Source organism: Macrobrachium nipponense, chromosome 23, assembly GCF_015104395.2.
Source record: "Macrobrachium nipponense isolate FS-2020 chromosome 23, ASM1510439v2, whole genome shotgun sequence".
NCBI classification, from domain to species: domain Eukaryota; kingdom Metazoa; phylum Arthropoda; class Malacostraca; order Decapoda; family Palaemonidae; genus Macrobrachium; species Macrobrachium nipponense.
In genome coordinates, this window is record NC_061090.1 from 63,885,084 (window position 1) to 63,908,199 (window position 23,116).

Sequence of the window (23,116 nt, forward strand, 5' to 3'; positions counted from 1 at the left end):
ATGGATTGAAGTTGAATTTTATTTGTAAACTTAATGCCTATAAAGTCATGATTGGGTGTCAGAGTGAAGGTATGGAAGGTAAATTCAGAGGAGATTCTTTGATTACTCACACTGCTAAAATTGATTGAAACAAGCATTTGGGACCACCATTCACGTGTATGGTTGGAGACGCCCTCAAGTGCATTGACAAAGTTAGTCTGCCAGAAGGCACCAAGGAGTTGGGGAAATAGTAGGATGGAAAGAGGCATCAATAATTTATGAAATAAATAGAAAGGGTAGAAGTAGATATTTTACTAAGGAAAACAGCAGAAATTGAAATGTACCATACCAAAAAAAATCATGCAAAGAACAATATTTTGATCAAAATTATGCTCACTAATGAACGACAGGTGGAGCGCATTAAGCTAAAGAGACCAAATCCATAAGAAAGTACAGTAGAAGTGAAAATGCTTATGTATTGTATGAGGGAGAAGGGAGGGAGTTGAAGTGCTAATACATATCTGAAATAGCATTGAAATTTTGGGATGCTTTACTTTCACCACAACAACAGAAGATCAATATTACTAATTAAATATATAATATAATAAAGAAGATAAACAGGTGAGAGTAGAGTAAAAAATTGTGAAATGAAAATAACAGAGTTAAAATATCTGGGGGTGTGGTACACTGAGTGGTGTGCACATACGCTAATTTAAAAGTAAAGAATGGGATTCATGAATCGTGAATCTCGGCCCCACTCTCTCAGCGGGAAGGTGGGCAAACTCTTGGAATTATTAGAGGGTGCTTTGGAGTCCAGAAGAGAATGTGGAAGCCCCTCTTCCAACTTTGAGCATGTCTGGATGATATAGCACACTTTTGTAGTGGGATGAGGTTTTATTGAAGAACATTAGATTTACAAAGATAGCATTTTTCAGTTGTAGGATGTTTTAATTTTTTGCCAAATAAGGATTATTTCCACATATTTCAGTGTTTTGTGTAACTGGAAAATATGTATTACACATCGGTTTTACATTACACATTACATTATTTATACTCTCAAAATTTAGGAATATTTGGTTGCTTGTTCGAGTCATAACTTTTCTAATACTTTGTCTCTTGCTTTCTATTAACATATTCTCACAATCATTCAGGTATTTGTCTTGATTTTACAGAAACAACCAAGTACAGGAAGGTAGACTCTACTGGAAATGAACGTATTACCGATATATTCATCTGCAACTCTCATGGTAATTATAGTATGTAGTTAAATGTCGGCCATTTATATTAATTAACAAAGATTTTATAATTTTAAGCTAATTCATGTAAAGTTTTTGGATATTTTATTTGGCAAATGATGTTCTATATAACCCAGACATTGTTTCCACGGTATGGGGTAAGCACTTGTTCTGATCTTTCTCAGCTAGAGAGAATCTTCATTTTTCTTTTAAATTAAGGTAGAACTTTGTTCTGAGAGCTGTTCAGCTACCCTTTCCCTCATTTATATTCCATTTCTCTGGAGTACAAATTTTATGCAGAGAGGTGTTTGAGTATGTGTAATTCACTGTTCATTTGGTAAGTTATAATATCTTCAGGTGCTTTAGACAGTGTCATGTATGTGTGCTGAAAAGTTTTTATTAATATGAGCTTTATTGTCTGGACCTGTGCAAGTTTTTATCTGTTATGAAGTTCCACATTAATATCATAAAGGTTTCTGTCCATTGTATTCCTAGTCGAATTCAGCCTGGATGAGGCTGTCCGGAAGCCTGGGTAGCCTCTCGCTAAATTGCGTGATGGCGCAATCTGGTTTGAGTTTCCCAACCAAAAAGGTGGCCGGGAGATCCAACCATAGATCTTCCATTCCGGGGAGTAGGAGCGATGTAGGCTCCGTTTCCCGGAGCTGCGGCATTGGCTCGTCTCTCATCGCGGCCTGCATCGTCAGTTCCGCTACCTTTGTAGTGAACGGGATGTGCGTTTCTCCGTCCACTGTAAAGATCGTGAATGCGTTTTTAAACGCTTGGACCCTGGTGTTGATACATTCCCAATCTTCCAGGCTCCTGAGCCAATCACGTTGGGCTTGATCCCGGGAGAGGATAACCATCTCCTTTGGGATCTTGTCCTCTCTCATGGCCGCTTCCGTAAGGCGGGCATAACCGATGAAGGGGGGTTGCAGATCTGCAGGATGAAACTCGAAGTCCTCAAGCCTTCGAGTTCCACAGCCCTCCAACGTCAGCGTCCTGTCTTTGAAGGGAGCGTACGACGAAATCCTCCTGGGATTACTCGCTGTGAAAGCAGGGAGAGTATTATAGTCCGGCATGGTTTGGACTGCCATGCCGGGCTGCGCAAGACCTGTCGCGGGGTTCTCACGGAGACCTGCAATGAGGTTCTCCTGAGTGACCAGCCTTTCCGAAATGGCTCGGATTGACTGGCCTGATTCCTCCAAAGAAGATGAGATCTGGGTAAACATCTCCTGGAACTTGTTTTGAACCAAGTTCCCGACCAGACTACCCATTTGGTGCATGATATTTGCACTAAATGAGTCTGTGTCGAATGGAGTAGGTTCTACCTTCTCTTTGGGGGTCCTAGGACGGGCTCCTGTCAAGGTCGAAGGCTTAGGGTCGGGGAAGAGCTGAGCCTTGTCCTTAGAAGACTTACCCTTGGAGCCCTTAGAATAAGAAGACGTTCTAGGCTTCTCTCCTCCGGGATGGTGAGCCAGAGTTTTCTGAGAGCCACTAGAACTAGACTTCTTCGACAGCGTCTTCTGAAGCGTCTTGTACTCACGCTTACCTTTAACCTTAGGGATCGCCTGGGTGGACTTCGGTCTGACCGACTGCCCATCCCCGGTGAATCCCTGGAAAGAAGAAGAAGAAGCAGTAGGAGAAGAAGCTCTAGCCTGACTCAAGGGGAGACCTTGAGCCCCTACTAAACCCGCCTCACTTACACTCCTACCTGCGGCGTCTACCGTCATGGGCTCGAGGTGCAGGTTGTGAGCTGCTACTTCTTCTAACACCTCCTGGTTTCCAGGTTCCTCCGCTGCTAGAGCCACCTGTTCTTGAATGGTGGCGATGTAAGGGGCCGCCGCCTCCGGGTCGACGTAGGAGGTCGGTTTTCCGCCGGGGAAGATGAGGGCGGCCATCTTCTTGTCTAAAATGTATGGCTGCCCCTTGGTAATGTTCCGACCAAACCTGCCAGCCCAGGCCTTCTGAGTGGTTTGGGTGGCGTCCCTGACCGCTTGAGCACCCTGAAAGATAGGATCAGAATTAATACTTAAGGTTACTTAAGATTAACTTAAATTACGTACAGTAAATGATATATCACAAATTATATAGGCCAATAAATTATATGTGACAAGGTTTAGTATCCGGAGTTGTACTTACTCCGGAGGAGACCTGATCCACCAGCTCATAACAGATGGTGCAGCTCTCGTGGTGCCAAACTGCTAGATCACCGAACCGGATTGCACAGGTAGCGTGGGTCCGGCAGACCTTGTGCCCACAGGGGTCCTGGAGAATGGCGTTGCAGCCCGACTCCTGGCAGTGGGTAGCCTGTAAGTGAAATGATACATGAGTATCAACGCTAACTTGCTGGACTAAGTCCATGAAGTGATATATCATAACACCGGAGTGCACTGGAGTTCATAGACAATTTTAAGGCTTGGTCTCTACCTGCTCTTCTGCTGTGTAACGTGGTGAGTGTCCGATAGAGTTGGTAAAACTTGAATCACTGTGTCTCCGGCGTTGCCGGAGGACAAAATATCACCGAGACAGTAATACCTAATCTATACGCCGGAGCGAGGAGTACTAGGACGGCGGGGTAGGAGCAGGGGGGGGACCAGCAATTAGTGGCGGGGAGGATAACTCCGCCGTAAAAACTTAACATTAGAATAAGTAGGTGGTGAACCCGGGTGGTGAGTGGGGTCTCTGCCAACTTAGGCTAACATAATGGATGTAAAGAATATACATAAACACGCAATAGGTAAAAGAGATGCCCGAGCTTCCCTACAGTCACTAACCTTGGGGCCTGGTGGTGCCGGAGCCCCTATCCGCCGGAGCGGGAAGGGTGGTGACTCGGGGTGAGAGAGCTCGGCCGGAGAACCAAGGAGATCCGACCGCAACCGAGCCTGGTGGCCAACCGAGGCTCGGCCGAGCAGGGAACCCCCCCCAGTACTCTATGATGAGAGCGGTGAGAGCCGAGCCAGCGTCGAGTGTCCCCCGACTAACTCCCGTATCCCCCGCATGGAGGGGAGGAAGAAGGGAGGGAGCTCGGATCGGTTGCCAGGGACAACGTGAACGAGCGTATCTACCCCCTGTAGGGGGGAGGAAGCGTGAGGGACTGACGCTGGGTGGCTCATGGTGATCGCCTGGCCTCGTCGCGGTCATGGAGTGAGCCACGCGGTGAGAAAGACCAAGCGATCTGAGGTGGCCTAGGCCATCTCAAACCGTCTCGAAAGGCATAATACAATAACATCCTAGCGAAAACATGGGGGGAAGGAAGAAAAACGAGGATAAGAGAAAGAATAGTCCTGTAGAAGCTGGGTCGGACCAACCAAGGAGGGAGGGCGACTTAGCAACTGAAAGCGCTGGCCTAGGGCAGTGGCCAGGGTGGCTCAGGACCAAAAGAAAGGACGTACGTCCTAAAGGAGCCTATCATAGACCTAATTGCAAAAGAACATGCATGCATGAACTCTGAGCTGATAGGAGTGTGTTAGGATAAATGTATAAATAATCATAATGACACGTCAATAATCCAAAACCATAGTAATAATCATGTACTGCTAAAACATTCGAGCACAAGCGGTATAGGAGACCGAAAGTAGCACGAAACAATGAAACACGTGGGAGCGAGCCGCGCAGGGCGGCTCGGGAAGAAAGCCTTCCGGGACGCCGTCTTTCATAACCAAAATAAAATGGTTAAACGGGCCCTTGCCCGGCTAAATTGACATGAAACACTTCTAGCAGTACTTAACTTGGATGCAGTGATAGCTTGACGTTCCATGATGCAAAGATTATCCAATACGAGCACAAAACACAGAGCAAGAAAAAACGTGCGGTCTGGATGGTGCTAACGAAAAGGATGCCGTTAGAGGCGCTAGTAGTACTGTCAGAGTCGCTAGTAGTAGCGGTAGCGGGGAGTGGGCCTTGGATTGGCCCCTCTCTGGTAGAGGGATTTTGAAGAGGGATGAATCTAAATGGCAAGAGACCCCTGGTAGTGGTTTCACTCGCCCCAGAAACCATACCAACACCTTTATATATAAGGTGAGCAAGCCAGAATATTCTGGCATTTCCATTTTAGCTTTTTCTCTGGTATGTTAGCATTAATTTACCTTAGAAATGTGTGCTAAAGGGACATTTCACTGGGCGACACAGGCCCTTGCCCAGAAATAGATTTTTCCTTTGTCAAAATCCTTTTTTAAGCCAAAGTGAAAATGATCAATATGGTTTGTAGTATATGTATATTTGGTCACTTTTACATTCTCAGTGAAGATAGAAATACAGTACCAAGAGCTGCATACTTGTCCGGGCTCTTATAGCCTCTATACCCACCAGGCAGAAGAATCAAATATTCTAAATGTAACAAATCTGTGGCATACAAGAGTTGAGGTAGCATTACCGGAAACTAGATTGAATATAGAAGGACCTTTGCCAGTAGACAAAGAAAGACTAGGACATGTTTACATATTAGAAACAGTAGTTTTGTAGATCTCTGTGACTGAGTCACCCAGTGATTTATCTTATTGATGCTATGAATTAAGAATCTTAACTCAACCATGTTGCTTAGGTAGGTGTGGACCCAAAATTATATGTTGGCTTTGTTTCTGAATCTTGTTAATTATACTTAGCACCAGAGTTGCTGTTATGTTTTTGTAAGTTAACCAAAAATGGATTCTTTTGCACTTCCTGGAGGCTTGGTAAAGTTACTCTATTAGATTTTACAACTGCCAAGTTATCTAAAGTTGTAGAATATCTGTTAGCAAAAATCTGAATGTATGTGCCAAGAGCAATAATTTCTCTTATAGTTTACAGCTTGCCTTTGGCAAGGTGCTGGGTTCTTGTTATGCTCCTCTTTCAGTTTCTAGTTTCGTACAAATACCCCTATGCAGTAATCAGGTCATGAAGTTCTTAAGACTGGTTGTGACTTTAATGCAGCTTTTGACTGTCAATCATGAGGCCCTTGTTGTTAAACATCGATGATTAGTTAATAGATTGCAAAAAGTAATTGTTGATGAACATTACATAATGACTTTAGGGTTGTAACCTCTGGTTTTCCCAGGGTAGTATTCTTAGTCTTTTACTTTTTTTATATACAAGAAGATGAGTTTTTGCCTTCAGAAGAAGCTTACTGCTTACAGTTTGCAGATTATGCTACTTTCTTCACAATATCCCATCTCCTTAGGAGAGGTCTGTGATTGCTAACCTCTCTTAATTGAGTTTTGGCTGAAATTATTGCATGGTGGATATTATGATGGATAAATATAAACCTTTTGAAAATTCAAAGTTGATTGTTGGCAGGTCTTGGACGATAGATTCTCTGCCAGATCTTTTTATTGAATGTTTCTTTAATTACATGCAACTTATTGATAATTATATATAGTATTCTCTTCTGCAGTCGCACAAAAAATTTGCACCTTGGCACCTCAATTAAGTAATGAAGTCCATTAAGTAACAAAGACCCAAAACCTGATAGTAAAGGTAACTTGATACCCCTGAGGATATGTAGCAATCCAGTATATAGGGTAAATGAAAGCTAGTGTAGGAAGAGTGTGAAAATCTGTCTTTCTTTCTCCATTCTCTTGTTAAGTGGCATTATTTCATACTCAGTTTTTGGGAGTTTTGTAATCTCTTAATTTCAGCAATAAATGCAGCAATACCGATAGGAATCAGGTAATATAAAAAGTACCCTATTCAGCATGTGCAAGTGTGTTCAGTACTATATGTATTTAAGGATTTTATAAGAAGTAGCTGCTTTTTGTGCTATATTTTAGCATATCTACTTCAAAAATCTTATAAGCTTTACATACAAATCTTCATATGTATGTTCAAGGTTATTAAAGATGTATAACAGGAATGTTGTTATTTATTTGGTGTAGCATACAAAATTTACAAAATCATTACACTGTCCAAAAATTTTGTAAGCTACTTGAGTTTGGGTTGTCACATGTTATTGGTTGAAACCTTTTATAGATATTCTGTACATTATACTTATTGATATATGTTCACAGTTGCATTACCTTAATCTTAGTTACAGGGTAGTGACACCTCAACCCAATGGACAGTTTGGGTATCAGTCCCTCTTTGGAAGTAATAAAATCCACTAAGCAACAGAGATTGGTAAATAGCCAACACAATACTGTACATTTGAGCAACTCGATTAAGCATCTAAAGGGCAGTAATTCCATATAGGCAGTCCCCAGGTTACGACGGGGGTTCTGTTCTTGATACTTTTAATGCCTTAGGTGCATTGAAAACTATGTAAACTGCATTCTTATTGTATTTTTCATAAAATACAATAAGAAAACCATCAAATATTGATTATTTTGGTGTCACATTTCTTCTGCGAGATCAGCACTGTAGGTGTCGTAACCGTGGAATATGCATCGTAACCCTGGAAATAATTTCTGATGAATATAATTGAGAAGGGCCTTAACCTCGGAACGTCGTAAGCCGAACCCATTGTAACCCAGGGACTGCCTATAGTAATTAACAACCTATCCTAACTGGCATTATGACATTTTCATTGTCTAAAATATGTATTCACCTGTTCAATTTCAGATGTATATCTGCTAAATACATTGCTTCTAAAACTACATACAGTATTATACTGGACAGAGTAACTTTAACAAAAGCATAACTAATTGCTATATGTAGTTCTAACTACTTTCATAATAAGTATGCATACAAGATGTGTAAAATACACAAAATCTTTTAAAATAAAAAAAAATCATGCAATACAGACAGTCCCTTAGTTAATGCAGTCTTGACATAAATCTATCCAATCTAATGATGCTTTTAAAATCTATTCCTAAAAATTTTGTCTCTGACTTAAGAGGAAAATTCACAGTTTACGGCGGTCACGAAGTTCAGGCGACGTTAGGCTGGGTACTTGTTTCTGAGCTCCCTCATGTAAATAAGTGTTGCCATCCTTCCAGTGTGCAAACCAACCCCAGGATTGAAGTTAAGGCTTTCATCACTTTTATTCTTTTTATTTTTCTAAATTTTTCAAAAGTTAAGATCTGCCTTAATTTGGGGACTGTTAAAACTTCTTTGTTTTAACATGTTACTAAACATAAGTGTTATTAAACATAAGTGTGTAGTATCTTTATTGTCATTCATTTAATGTAATGCAGAATTGTATAGAAAGCTGAATGTAGTGTGATATACATTATATTTTTCAGTCTGCATATCTTGGGGTTACCACACATACGCATGGCTTTAAGGTAAAATACGCCCCTCTCCATCTCTCTCCCCCTCTCTTATGGCAAACTATTTTTTTATGCAAAGAATAAGAGAGAGAGCACTGTTAACTATAAGAAAATATTTTATCATAGTGCGTTGTGTTGCAATTTTCGGCGACTTATTATAGTTCTAGGCTCTGATGGTGTGAGCCAATAGTAAGATCAGATGACAAAACGGCTGCTACACAGTTCAGGGATTGGAAAGATACGAAGGGCTTCTGATGTTTTAATGTAAAAAATAAACTAACCAACATGTTAACAACGACTATTAAATCAAAATCACGCCATTACAACTCTATATTCCCAGCTATCATGTGCTCGTCACACACTGAAATTTCACAAAAACCTTTTACCACGAAATTTAAGTAGAATCACCTGGAAAATTAACGCAAATTCTAGCTGATATCAATACCACGACAATAATTAACACTTCAACACAATTATTGATTAAATGAGCCCAATAACGACATGGATGTCCATTGATAAAGAATCACGTTACACATAGTTCTAGGCAAGAAAACCTCACTCCCTATAGTAGTACCAATCTATGGTGAGGGTTTGGGCATGTCTAAAAGCGAAAACACGCGTTGCCATATCTTCAAGTTCTTTGCAGAGGCGGCCAAAGTCAAAGCTCTGTATTTCTTACCAATCACCCAAGGGAAACATTACCCTTAGGTCTTAACCTCTGTCCTGTACAGATTATCCTCCTTTCAGAGTCTGGTGAAAGGGGAATGCCCACTCTTATTGTCTTAGAAGGGTTCGCTGGTATAAGTTTATTTTTCCTTTATTCAGATAGTGGGTATTGGCATTAAAACTTCAGATATGAAACAGTTCTTTTTATTCTTCAATTAACTTATTTATTAACAACCTACATGAGAGAAAACTAAAGGGAAATCATGGATATGATAAATTTCATACATTAATCATTTCTTTATTTTACAAACATTCAAGTAATACATACAGTATATCTAATAAATAAGAATGATAATGATACACTTTATTTAACCTCGTGATGCATGCATTTACAATGGTTTTCAAAGAGAACAGTACAGAACAGTGTAAAAAGACGAGAGAGAGAGGGGGATGCTTTAAGAGGACTCCTCATCAGAAGATTCCTCATCTGAAGAGTGAAGACTTACAATAAATGAATCAATATATATTTATCAATCAAGATATCTTTTGCTGCATCTTCCACTTGCAATTTCTCGGCATGTCTTACAGCCTTTTCCCAATTTTCAGGTGTCACAGTATCCAGAGCTTCTTTAGTAAGTTCTGATAGGTTTGCCATCTTAAAATCGTTTCGTTTTGCTATATAACTTTTCACTTGGCCCCAAATTAGTTCTATTGGGTTGTATTGGCAGTGGTAGGGAGAAAGCCGAATAATTTCATGTCCATTTTCTGCTGCAATTTTATCTTCGACATAAGTGTTTTTTTATTTTATCGGAGTACTCCTTTGCCATCTCTAAAAGTTGATTCAACATTTTCTCTGTTGGTTTCACACATTTAGAGATGAGCCATTCTCTAATGACTGCCTTTTTGCTTGACATCTTTGGTAGTCTATCTTCTTTCCTTGAATGATGAGGAGCATTATCCATCACAATAATTGAAGTTGGCGGTATGTTTGGGAGCAACTGGCAAGGAAACCATTCTTCAAACACTTCATGATTCATTTGACGGTGATAATCACCGTCATTCTTTACAATGAATGTGAGCTCAGCGTTTGGAATGAAGCCTTCTGCAGAGCCTGCATGCAGAATTATAAGTCGGCCACCTTTTCCTGACGGCACTTTAATTCCAGAAGCATTCTCGGATTTATTATCTTTCCAGCATTTTCCTACAGTGTAATTTTCATTAAGCCAAGCCTCATCCAGATAAATTACATTTCGTCCGTTCTCCCTGACGTTTTGCATTTTTTCTATGAATCTTGTTCGCAAGCACTGCACGTTATATCGTTCCATCAAAAATTTCCTACCATCAAGTTTTGCTTACTGGAAACCAATTTCTTTCACAATTTTTCTTAAAGATTCTCTACCGCCTTTGAATCCTGTTCTTTACCTCATTTCAGACAACACTTTATTAATGGTTGGAATTTCTTTAATCTCATAAAATTGGAGAATTATCCGACGAAGCAAACATTTGTCAAAGTCATCCAACCAGTCACAGGTTTCGATCTTTTCCTCTTCTTTAAATCGAAAACTGGGTTACCAGATAATTCTTGCGACTCTCGTGCTTCTTTGCTTATTCGTTCAACTGTAGCTTTACTAACTTTTGTTGCCTCAGCTGTACAAAGAGTTGCATTTGCAACATTAGTAATGGGTCTAGTAATGGGTCCTCTGTTCTGTCTCTCCATTGTGAAGTATCTTAAAACATTATGAATTATTTGCCTCGCTTGTCCTTGAATGACTCGCAATGAGGAACTCTGACCATCCATGGCGACTACAAAAGGCTGTATTGTCCTATAATGACAACTACAGCTCATAATATACCCGTGCCTGGCTCGAGACACGAGGTCAGAGAATACCAAGCCACATTTCTTCACTTTGTAATGTTAATATTAACCCTTAAACGCCGACTGGACGTATTTTACGTCGACATTTTTTGTTTCTCGGGTGCCGACTGGACGTATTTTACGTCGACATACAAAAGTTTTTTTAAAAATTCGCGGAAAAATACTTTTAGGCCTACCAGCCAAAAACTCTTGAATCACGCGCCTTGGGGGATGCTGGGAGTTCACGGATCAAGGTGTTGTTTTGTTTACAATCGTTACGCAGGCGCGCAAGCGAGAATTTCTTTCTTGCCGCACTAAAAAGTATCTGTGACACATCTCTGAAATTATTTTGTCACTTTGACATAATTTTTTTACCATTTTAAATTAGCCGTTACATGGATTATTATGTATGAAAATGTGCGCATTTTTATGTAGAACACAACAAAAAAATACTCATGATTGTAGCTTTTATCAGTTTTGAGATATTTTCATATAAATAACGATAAGTGCCAAAATTTCAACCTTCGGTCAACTTTGACTCTACCGAAATGGTCTAAAAACATAATTGTAAGCTAAAACTCTTATATTTTAGTAATATTCAACCATTTACCTTAATTTTGCAACTAATTGGAAGTCTTTAGCACAATATTTCGATTTATGGTGAATTTATGAAAAAACTTTTTCCTTACGTCCGCGCGGTAACTCTTCCGAAAAAAATCATACATGCGATTGTGGTAATGTTTTCACCATTTTAAATTAGCCGTTACATAAAGTTTTACATATGAAAATGTGCACAATTTCATGCACAATACAACTAAAAACAACCCATGGTTGTAGCTTTTATCAATTTTGAAATATGTTCATATAAAAAATGATAAGTGACAAATTTTCAACCTCCGGTCAACTTTGACTCTACCGAAATGGTCGAAAAACGCAATTGTAAGCTAAAACGCTTATATTCTAGTAATATTCAAGCATTTACCTTCATTTTGCAACAAATTGGAAGTCTGTAGCACAATATTTCGATTTATGGTGAATTTATGAAAAAAATAACATTTTCTTTACGTCCGCGCGGTAACTCTTCCGAAAAAATCATACGTGCGATTGTGGTAATGTTTGCACCATTTTAAATTAGCCGTTACATAAAGTTTTATATATGAAAATGTGCGCAATTTCATGTAAAATACAACCAAAAATAATTGAAGGTTGTAGCTTTTCTCATTTTTGAAATATTCGCATATAAATCACGATAAAAAGAAAAAAAACCACGTTCGGTCAACTTTGACTCTACCGAAATGGTCGAAAAACGCAATTGTAAGCTAAAACTCTTACAGTCTAGTAATATTCAGTCATTTATCTTCATCTTGAACAAATTCGAAGTCTCTAGCACAATATTTAAATTTATGGTGAATTTAAAAAAAAAAACTTTCCTTCCCTCCGCACGCGGATTCTCCGCCACAAATCTCCGAAATACGTATGTCCCATTCTCGGAATATTTGCTCCGTTTCATATTAGGCATTTCATAGAGTTTTATATATGAAAATGTGTGCAATTTCATGTAGAATAAAACGAAAAATATTTGAAAGTTGTAGCTTTTCTAATTTCCGAAATAATTGCATATAAAAAAATATATTTAAAAAAAATTCGACATTCGGTCAACTTAAACTCGTCAGATATGGTCGAAAACTGCATTTGTAAGCTAATATTCTTATAGTATAGTAATATTCAATCATTTGTCTTCATTCTGAAAGAAATTGGAAGTCTCTAGGACAATATTTAGATTTATGGTGAATTTTTGAAAAAAATATCTGTTTACGTCTGCGCGTTACGAATTCATGCATTATTTTGTGATAATATTTTCTCTGTGTTGCTTTTATCGTTTTACAATGTGTTATATACCAAAATGATCGCAATTTAGTGTACATTACAACGAAAAAAAAAGTAACTTGATACCTTTAACCGTTTTGCGCACAGCGTGATTTGAATACAATTAAATATGAAATTTCGTTTTTGCTCTATCATATATCACATTATTTATATATGATAATGATAATTTTTTTCATTTCTAATGGTTGCATACTAAACTTCAGGCAATGACAAAAAAAGGAGCCAAAAATGAACTCTTAATCTTGAAAACTAAGCGCGCTGTGATTTTTTGAAAAAAATATTTTTTCTGCTTCCACGCTCACTCTGAAACACCTCCAGCACACGGGGGACATTTTTTTTTACCGCTTCGGCGTTTAAGGGTTAAGGACTGGTTTAACACAGTTGTGTACAAAAATTACAATTCAATCATTTTTGGAGCAAATTTATCAATTTCAGTTACTAAACTGCTCCCTTTACCTCATTAAAATTTTAATAGACTGATGTTTGGCAATGCTAGACCAATTTTTTTTAATCTTATCCCTCCGAATAAGGGATTTTGACGAAGGAAAAATCTATTTCTGGGCAAGGGCCCGTGTCGCCCAGTGAAATATCCTTTTAGTTCATATTTCTAAGGTAAATAATGCTAACATTACCTGAGAAAACTAAAAAGGGGATGTCAGAGCATTCTGACTCGCTCACCCTAAATAAAAAGAGGGTGTCGGTATGGTACTGGGGCGAGTGAAACCACTACCATGGGCCTCTTGTCATTTAGATCTCTCCTCCACAAAATCCCCCTGCTAGAGAGAGCTGATACACAGCCTGTGCCAGCAACTACTACTACTTGCTCCCCCACGCCAACACCAGCGCCTCTAGCCGCCATCCTTGAAGTTAGAAGACCAAGCTTGGGCACAAGGGTGGGAGAGAAAAAAGGGGGGGATTTCACTGGGCAACATGGGCCCTTGCCCAGAAATAGATTTTTCCTTCGTCAAAATCCCTTTTCTGGGCTCAGCCCGTGTCGCCTCGTGAAATAGTGCCAGAGAATTAGCCACAAGCTTGGGGAAAAGGTAACAGTATAAGGTAATAAGAAAACACGAAAAACATCAGATGAGTATAATCTAGAGTAAATATTACAAAAGTTATCGTATAAATACTTAAACTAACTTATAGTAACTTATGTTAGCCTTAAAAATAAGTAACAGGAATTAACAGTATACTTATGCTAACTTACGATAACTTAAAACTAGAATGACACATTATATACAGGTGTGAGTAACCCTAGCATAAAAATAAGGGAAAACATCACGATATAGCCTTTTGGCAGCTAAGGCTCAAAACAGGGTAGAGCCTGGTGGTCGGATCACAGGAAGAATGTTAGTGAGGCAGGTAGAAAGGAGATCTGGATCTATGACTAAAACTACTTAGACAGTGTCAGGAGAAACTGTGTTTCCCGCTGCCACTGCTGGAAATTTAAGAGATTCTAAGGATTTCAGGTAGTGACGTCTGAATACTGTCGGTGACTTCCAGCCTGTATACTTCTTTAGATCATCGAAATTCATGTGTTGGAAATAATTAATTGAGGTGGCTACTGCCCTGATGTCATGGGCTTTGGGGAATGAATCAGGGTTGGCTTGTTTGATAAAGTATAGGATTTGTTGCCTAATTCCTTTTAAGGAAATAGTGCCACCTTTCTCTCTTATGAATAAGGGACCTGAGGACCTAGAAGATGTCCTGGCCAGATAGGCTCGTAAGGTCGTCACTGGACATAGAGAAGGGTCTTGAGGAAGAGGGAGGATCTTCCAAGGAGCCCATCTCATTAAAGGATCCTCATTTTTGGCTAAAAAAACTACGATCTGGGGATAGGAGAACTTCTCCTGATGGAAGAAATTCGATATGGCCAGAATCTCTAGAGAGAGCCGACAGTTCAGATATCCTGGCTCCTGAAGCCAGGCTTAGCAGAAATAATGTTTTCCTTAGGAGTGGTATATAGCTACATAAATCGTTGTCAGTATCTGAAGCCAGTTTGAGAACATCATTTAAGAACCATGAAATTGAGCTAGGTCTCTGTGATGGTCTGAGCCTAGCACAAGCTTTAGGAATAGACGAAAAATAAGAGTCTGTTAAGTCTATCTTAAAGCCAAACTGGAAGATTTTCTTTAAAGCTGACTTATTGGTAGTAATAGAACTAGCTGCTAAACCTTTTTCAAATAAGGATCTGAAGAAGGAGATAGCCAGGTTCGAGATTCTGTTTCCTTCAGGAAATTTGCTAGCTTTTTAACAGCTGCGTCATACTGACGTAAAGTTGATTCTCTTTAATCCGATTCTAAGAAAAGAATGTTTTGAGGATCAATATTTGCATCTCTTTTAGCCGCGAACTTCATGAAGTCCATAAAGTTAGGGTTTTGAGAATTCCTGAGGAAGCGAACACAGTCCTCATTTGTACTGGTTGAGATAGCTTGGGATTAGGAATCCGTTGAGGCCGGAGACCCAATTCCAGAAGAAGAGGGAACCAGTTGCTCTTAGGCCAATCCGGGGCTACTAGAGCAACTTGCCCTTTGAAAGATCTGAGTTTGTTCAGGACTTTCAATAGAAGATTCACTGGAGGAAAGATGTATATCTTCTTCCACTGATTCCAATCTATGGACATGGCGTCTGTGGCATAAGCCAGAGGGTCCAGATTGGGGGCCACATAGCACGGGAGCTTGTGGTTCGATTGTGATGCAAAAAGATCCACCTGAAGGTCTGGGACCTTTTGGCATATCCACTGGAATGAACGCCTGTCCAGAGACCACTCCGATTCTAGAGGAACTGAGCGAGACAGGGCGTCTGCTATCACATTCCTTACTCCCGCCAGGTGAGTGGAGGATAGATGCCATTTGTATTTGGCTGCTAGTGAGAAAATGGCTATCATGACGTGGTTCACGTGACTTGATTTGGATCCTCCCCTGTTGATGCAGTGTACTACTACTGCACTGTCCAATACCTGCTTGATGTGGGATTTCTTGGCTGGTAGAAGCCTCTTCAATGTGAGGAATACTGCCATAGCTTCTAATATATTTATGTGAAGCTGGCGGAACTGAGGTGACCAAGTCTCTTGTACTTTCCTGAATTGGGAGTATCCTCCCCATCCGCTTAGAGAAGCGTCCGTGTGGATAACCAACGCCGGAGGGGGAAATTGAAGAGGAATCGATTTGGATAGGTTCTTGACCTCCGCCGAGAATCGGCGGGATGGCTGACAACTTGTCTCGAGATTTGTTGCTTGCTCTCGAGCGCCAGACCCAGTTTATCTTTCAACTTTGCCTTCAGCAGAACATCTGTAACTGATGCAAACTGGCGAGAACTTAGGATTCTTTCCTGGTTTCTCCTTGATGTTTGTTTGCATTGGAGGAATTTCCTTGTTGCTTTGGCTGTTTCCTTCCTTTTTGACCAACGGAATTGACAGTGTGGGAGTTCAAGTCCCATTGAATGCCGAGCCATTGAAAGCGGGAGTACGGCGTTAGCCTGGACTTGGTCTTGTTTATTTGGAACCCCAGATGTTCCAGAAACTGTATTACTTTCACCGTAGCTTTGTGGCATTCTTCGACGGTTGTTGCCCAAACGAGCCAATCGTCCAGATACGCTACTACCATTATTCCCTGGGATCTTAGTTGTTGAACTACTGATTCCGCTATCTTCGTGAATACCCTGGGGGCCACATTCAACCCGAAGGGCATCACTTTGAAGGAGAATGCCTGGTTTCCCAGTCTGAAGCCTAGGTACGGGCGGAAGTGTCTTGCTACTGGAATATGATAGTATGCGTCTGTAAGATCGATAGAGGTGGTGACGGCCCCACGGGGAAGTAAGGTCCACACCTGCAAGATAGTCAGCATTTTGAACTTGTCGCAACGAATGAATAAGTTTAGACAGGACAAGTCTAAGATTATTCTTCGTTTGGTTGAGCCTTTCTTTGGCGCGCTGAACAAGCGTCCTTGACACTTTAAATGCTTGACTCTTGATACTACCCCTTTCTGAAGGAGTTCTTGCGCATACTCCGTCAATTCCTTTGTTGGTTTCTGAAGGAAGGTCTTGGATGGAGGAGGACCTTTGGTCCAGCTCCATCCTAGTCCTTTGGTCACAATACTTTGTGCCCAATTGCTGAACCCCCATCTGTGGCGATAGAGGAACAGTCTCCCTCCTACCTGAGGGTTCTCACTGACTTGGGGCAGGGCATGATCCACGTCCTCCCCGGAAGTGCTTGCCTCTGCTAGGTGTTCTTCCGCCACCTCTTTGGCGAAATGCACCTCTGGCCCTACTTCCTCTTCCAAACCTATTAAAGGCTTGGAACGCCTGACCTTCAAAGACTGGGTTGAAGGCCGGAGATACTGCATATGAGGTAGAGGGCTGATTCTGTGAGGTCAGTAGGAGTATTGGCTGGGACTGGTTCTTAGAGGTGGAAGGTTGTACCATCTGGGAAACCGGCACAGCTTGTACCACCTGTTGCTGTTGGGCAGCCTGGAAAGGTGGGAACTTCCTAGGCTTTTTCAGCTTCTTTGAAGCAGAGGAGGTAGGTTCGGGCTTCCTCTTACTTGACAGGCCCCAGCGAACCTTAAGGCTCTGGTTAAGCCTTGTTGCTTTGTGCTGAACCTCGTTAACTACAGCCTCTGGGAAGAGGTCAGCACCCCAGATTGAAGACGCAAGCAGTTTATTGGGCTCATGACGAATAGTCACCTCTTGCAGTACATGTTTCCTGCAATTGCGTCTTGCTACAGTAAAGTCGTACAGATCACACTGAACAGTGTGTGTCTGTGCTTTGGCCAATAGCTTAAATAGAGGTTCCGTTCCGTATGTCACCGCCGCAACCTCCGTCATCACTAGGTCATTTAAGGTCCTTCCTAACCTAGTCCTAGCATCGAATTCTGCTTGGATGAGATTATCTGAAAGCCTAGGAAGTCTCTCGCCAAATTGTGCTATTGCACAATCTGGCTTGAGCTTCCCTACTGTGAATATTCTGAATTACTTACTGTGAATAATAAACCATGAAAAAAACTAAAAATTTAATAATAAATTCTACAGTTTAATTTATCAATTAATTTTCTATCAAACTGTTGTGAATATCCTTGCTTCCTGGTTTGCAACAGGTAATCCCAAACCATACGAGGTAGAGGGATGGTGCTGGCCCTGCTGCCAACTCACAGTTTCAGAATAAATCAAGAGAATCTGAAATGAGGGAAATCCTAATGTAAGAAGGGACTCCTAATCAAATTAACTTCATAAAATTTCATGTAAAACTTAAGAAATTGTCTTAAGTAAAATATACATATATATATATATATAAAGTGCTCAAGATCAATGCAAATATATGGGCATGTCCATTCAAAAACAATGAGGCAACGAAACACGAGATTGAGAGGCTAAGCAAACTATCTGGGATGAACAAGTAGTTACTGGGTTAACCCGGCAGACCATAAATAGAATATTATGGTTTGGACAATATAAATTACTACCTGGTAAATATAAGTAAAAGTACTATGCTAGCTCAAGAAATATTAATGTTGCCTTTAAATGAAGGCCCAAAAGACGGTTATATAATAGGCTTACTTGGTAAATATAATCACATACATGGGTATCAATCGAATATGATTCTCTGATAAATTCCATGGGGAAATTCTGTTAGGACATTATTGTTCAACAATAATTACTGAAATTGAAATCGCAAATGACAAGCACCAAACGAAATTTGCAACGAACCTTCAAATTTTCAGCTATCCTTTCTAGGTCCAAATTAAGCCGAATAGTTGTATTGGTAACTAGATGACATCGGTCGGCAAGTTGTTCTTCGTGGAAAATGGTGGTGGCCTAAGGTGGATAATAGGCAGCATTATTCTCCTCCCCACCCTCGGTACATGGGCCAGGTCACAGATACATTTCAGCTCTGCATAGTTCCCATATAATGCACTGCACGAAAGATTGGTATGATCGTAATCACGATCTCAAAGTTGCGCTGTGCTAGGTAGTGGTCACGTCTTCACTGTCCCTCTCCTTCCGAGCTACTGCTGCTCCAAGGTATTTTGGGAATGGGGTCGAAGCTGGAAGATAACCAAACTAGGCTGTAACTAGTTAAAGGGTTAACGTAATTAACTACCTTCGTTGCTGTTTGCTTGATGCTTGGTATAGTTAAGTTAAAGGAAAATCAATTTATCAAACATTTATTTAAATGATGACGGAAATGCATATATTTACCAAGCAATTACAATAGAAGAACAAGGACACCCAACAGCAAGATATAACTTTAATAATAATTAATGCTTATTTTAGAGCATAAGGAAGCAATAAAAGCAAACTACATGAAGAATACAAGACTAACTAATAATATTACTCAAGATAATGAAAATCTCTTCAATTAATGAGAAGGAAAAACTAAGGATAAACATAACTTTCCAAACAGTGAAAGTAGCTGGGAGATCCGCCCAAAGTCTTCGGTGCCTGGAAGGAGAAGGGATGTTGGCTCCGTTTCCCTAAGTTGGGGCATAGGCTCGTCTTTCATGGCGGCCTGTAGAGTCAACTCCGCTAGCTTTGTGGTGAAAGGGATAGGTGTTTCTCCCTCCGCCACAAAGATAGTAAAGGGGCTTTTGAAAGCTTGAAGCCTGGTGTTCACACACTCCCAATCTTCCAAGCTCCTGAGCCACTCCCTTTGGGCTTGATCCCTGCTGTAAATCACTGTTTCTTTCGGAATCCTATCCTCCCTTCTCATCGCCGCCTCTGTAAGACGGGCATAGCCAATAAATGGTGGTTGGAGATTAGCGGGGTGAAACTCGAAGTCTTCCAATCTTCGAGTACCGCAGTCCGGCAACGTCAGCATGCCGTCTTTGAAAGGGGCATCTGACGAAACCCTCCATGGGTTATTCGCCGTGAAGGGAGGAAGGGCATCATAGTCCGGCATGGGTTGCGCCGCCATAGTGGACTGTGGGAGAACTGCTGCGGGATTCTCCCTGAGGCCCACCATCAGATTCTCTTGGTTTGTCAGTCTCTCCGAAATGCTTCGGATCGACTGACCTGACTCCTCGAACGAAGTGGAGATGTGCGAAAACATCTGCTTGAACTTGTCGTTAACTAGGTTTCCGACCAAGTTCCCCATTTGCTGCATAATATTTGCAGTAAATGCTTCGGTATCAAAGGGACTAGGGTCCTTGATAACCATAGGAGTCTTGGGACGTGTCCCGGTAGAGGTCGAAGGCTCAGGCTCCGTAGAAGCTCGGGCCTTATCCTTCGAGGACTTGCCCCTGGACCCTTTCGAATGCGAAGTAGAAGAGGACTTCGACTTCTCTGCTACGGGGTGGTGAGCCGGAGACTTATGAGATGCGGAAGACGTGGTCTTTTTAGACGTCGTCTTCTCGAGGGTCTTCAAATTTCACCTTAGGGATAGCTGGAGTGGATTTCGGCCTAACCGAAATTTCACTCTCCGAAAAGCCTTGGAAAGAAGTAGAAGAATAAACAGGGGATGAAGATCCAGAAGGACCCAAGGGAAGCCCTTGAGCCCCCAACAAACCTGCCTCATCTAACAAATTACCTGAGTCACCTACTGCCATTGGCTCTAGATTCAGGTCCAAAGTAGCCACGTCGTCCGCGATCTCAGGATTGCCTTGGGCCTCCAGCGCTTTGGCCACTTGCTGTTGAATGGCGGTGATGTAAGGGGCCGCCGCTGCCGGGTCGACGTAACTGGTTGATTTCCCGCCCGGGAAGAGGCGGACAGCCATACTCTTGTCCAGGATGTATAGCTGCCCCTTCGTCACGCTCTTCCTGAACCCGCTGACGCGGCGTCCTTCACGGCGGTAGCCTGGAAGAGAGGGTTATTGTAAGCCTTACGACGAAGCCCCAAAGTTTTATGATTAATTATCTAAAACTAAATATCGTTTGTATCTCTTATAGGACTGCACTTGAATAATCAGTTATAAGCAATGTACTCCGGTATATACTTACGCCGGAGGAAAACTGTTTCACCAAATCATAGCATATAGAGCAGGCTTCGTGGTGCCATACTGCTGTCACCATAGCGAATGGCGCAGACGGCGTGGGTCCGGCAGACCTCGTGGCCACAGGGGTCCTGCAATACAGCATTGCAGCCGGATTCCTGGCAATTGGTAGCCTGTAAGTGGACAGATACATGAGTATCGGCAGTTACTAACAGGGCTAGCCCGTTAAGAGATATAATACTCCGCTATATGCTGGAGTGGAAAATTAGGTATTAGCCCTCTCCTGTTCTCCTGTAGAGATATGTCCGTGAAGTCTGTTATACTAGTCGGATAGTTTTCCGGGGCACCGGAGTAAGGAGTTTCACCAAACTAGCAACCAGCCTATACGCCGGGGTGAGGAGTACAAGGACGGCGGAGGAACATGAGAGGGTTAATCCAGAATAAGACATAACAAGGTTAGGTGGAGCGCAGCTCCGCCATATAGAAATTTCGCAGGCAGGAGGAGAACCTGGTTGGTGAGCGGGCACTCCGCCGGCTTAGCGGAATATACAAATACAATGATAAAACAAAATTGATAACAGTAGAAAACCAAAATTATAGATGCATGTAGTGGCGCGACTCTCCGTCACCCCCTTAGAGGAGCTGGCGGGGCCATCTGAGCCCGCCGCTGGCGCGGTGGGTAGGCAGGGGGGTGACCGGGGTAGGAGAGAGCTAAGGAGGGACCCGAGGAAGTCCGAGTACAAGCGAGCGAGGTGGCCAACCTAACCCGAGCGTACAAGAGACACCCCCATGGAACCAAGGGTGAGAACGGTATGAAGAGCCTGACTCAGGAACCCCCCCCCCCTCTCCGTGACTCCCATATCCTCTCTGGGGAGAGAGGAAGAGGGGAGGAGAGCCCGGATGGTTGCCGTGGCAACCGTGAGCGAGCGCGTCCTGCCTTCCCACCTGCGTAGGGGAGAGGGAAGCAGGGAGGGGGCCCACCGTGAACGTGGTAGGACCACGCGGACGGATAGACCAGGCGAACTGAGATAGCCTAGGCTAGCACAAACAGTCTCCTACATGCGATATAAAATAAACATAGTTATCATAACAGAAAGGAAAGGAATCATAAGACAAAGGGAAAGCAACGTCCTAGAGAAGCTAGGCTAACCAACCTGTGAGGTAGGAAGCCCAACTACTCGGGAGCTAGCCTCTGCCGATATGTAGAAACGGAGGGCGACGGCCAGGGTGGTAGGACTAAAAAGAGAGAGAGGGGCATATGTCCCCACGTGCCTAACAGACCTAGACAAAGGCACATGCATGCATGAACACTGAGCTAAGACATAAAGGCATAGGATTCCCATAAAAAGTAAGATATAAATAGCACATCTTGCACCACACGTAGAAATAAACATGAATACTGCACAAACATAGCTATAATGGTATGGGAGACCGAAGGAGCTAGAAATGAATCACAAGAGGTGAGCCGGTATGGCGAGCCTGAAGCCATGTCGCAGGAGGCACCGTAATAATACTTAGATAAAAGCGGTAAAACGGGTCCTAGCTGGCTAAAATTACGTGAAACACTTATGCAGTACTTAGCTGCGGCAATGGCTTAAAGTTCCATGGTACAGAATAATCCCAAAAACGGAAGCACAAATGCATTGTGAGAGAAAAACACGGGTGTGCAGGATGCTGCTAACGAAAAGGATGGCCGCTAGAGGCGCTGGTGTTGGCGTGGGGGAGCAAGTAGTAGTAGTTGCTGGCGCAGGCTGTGTATCAGCTCTCTCTAGCAGGGGGATTTTGTGGAGGAGAGATCTAAATGACAAAGAGGCCCATGGTAGTGGTTTCACTCGCCCCAGTACCATACCGACACCCTCTTTTTATTTAGGGTGAGCGAGTCAGAATGCTCTGACATCCCCTTTTTAGTTTTCTCTGGTAATGTTAGCATTATTTACCTTAGAAATATGAACTAAAAGGATATTTCACTGGGCGACACGGGCTGAGCCCAGAAATTCTTTTTTCAAATTCAGTTGACTGTTGTCTTGGAACGTTCTACACAAGGAAAGTAAATTAACACAAGGAAAATAAATTAACATCAAAGATGAAAAAAAACTATTTCATATTCAAATTTCTCCATTTTTAGAAAAGTTCAGGTAACAGACATCTTTCAAGCATTTAATCACACACAAACACACACATGTTTGAGTGCCAACTATATTTACATCCACTAATCCTTACCTTCACCATAAAGGACCCCAGCTTATAAGATTTGACCATTCTTAAGAGATTAACGAAGGGTATATTGTTCTTGACTGACAGATACAGATTTCGATACTTGACCTGAGAATCGAGATTGTAAATGTGGCAACATGTTTGCCACGTTTCTCAAATATAATATTGAAAAAC

The 23,116-nt window shown here is 41.8% G+C and overlaps 1 protein-coding gene across 12 annotated transcripts in view; it reads left to right on the forward strand.

The window, feature by feature from the left end:
• Positions 1-23,116, forward strand: part of LOC135201365 (cyclin-D-binding Myb-like transcription factor 1) — a 389,369-nt gene that overhangs the window by 72,582 nt on the left and 293,671 nt on the right. For 7 of the 12 annotated variants that reach the window (XM_064230280.1, XM_064230254.1, XM_064230262.1 and 4 more), the window contains one exon: positions 1,152-1,235. The exons of 3 other annotated variants lie outside the window; for them this stretch is intronic. In XM_064230280.1, coding sequence (XP_064086350.1) covers positions 1,152-1,235 — 84 coding nt within the window. The remainder of the gene's footprint in view (positions 1-1,151; positions 1,236-23,116) is intronic. 2 more of the 12 variants (XM_064230236.1, XM_064230244.1) reach the window with 1 other exon arrangement.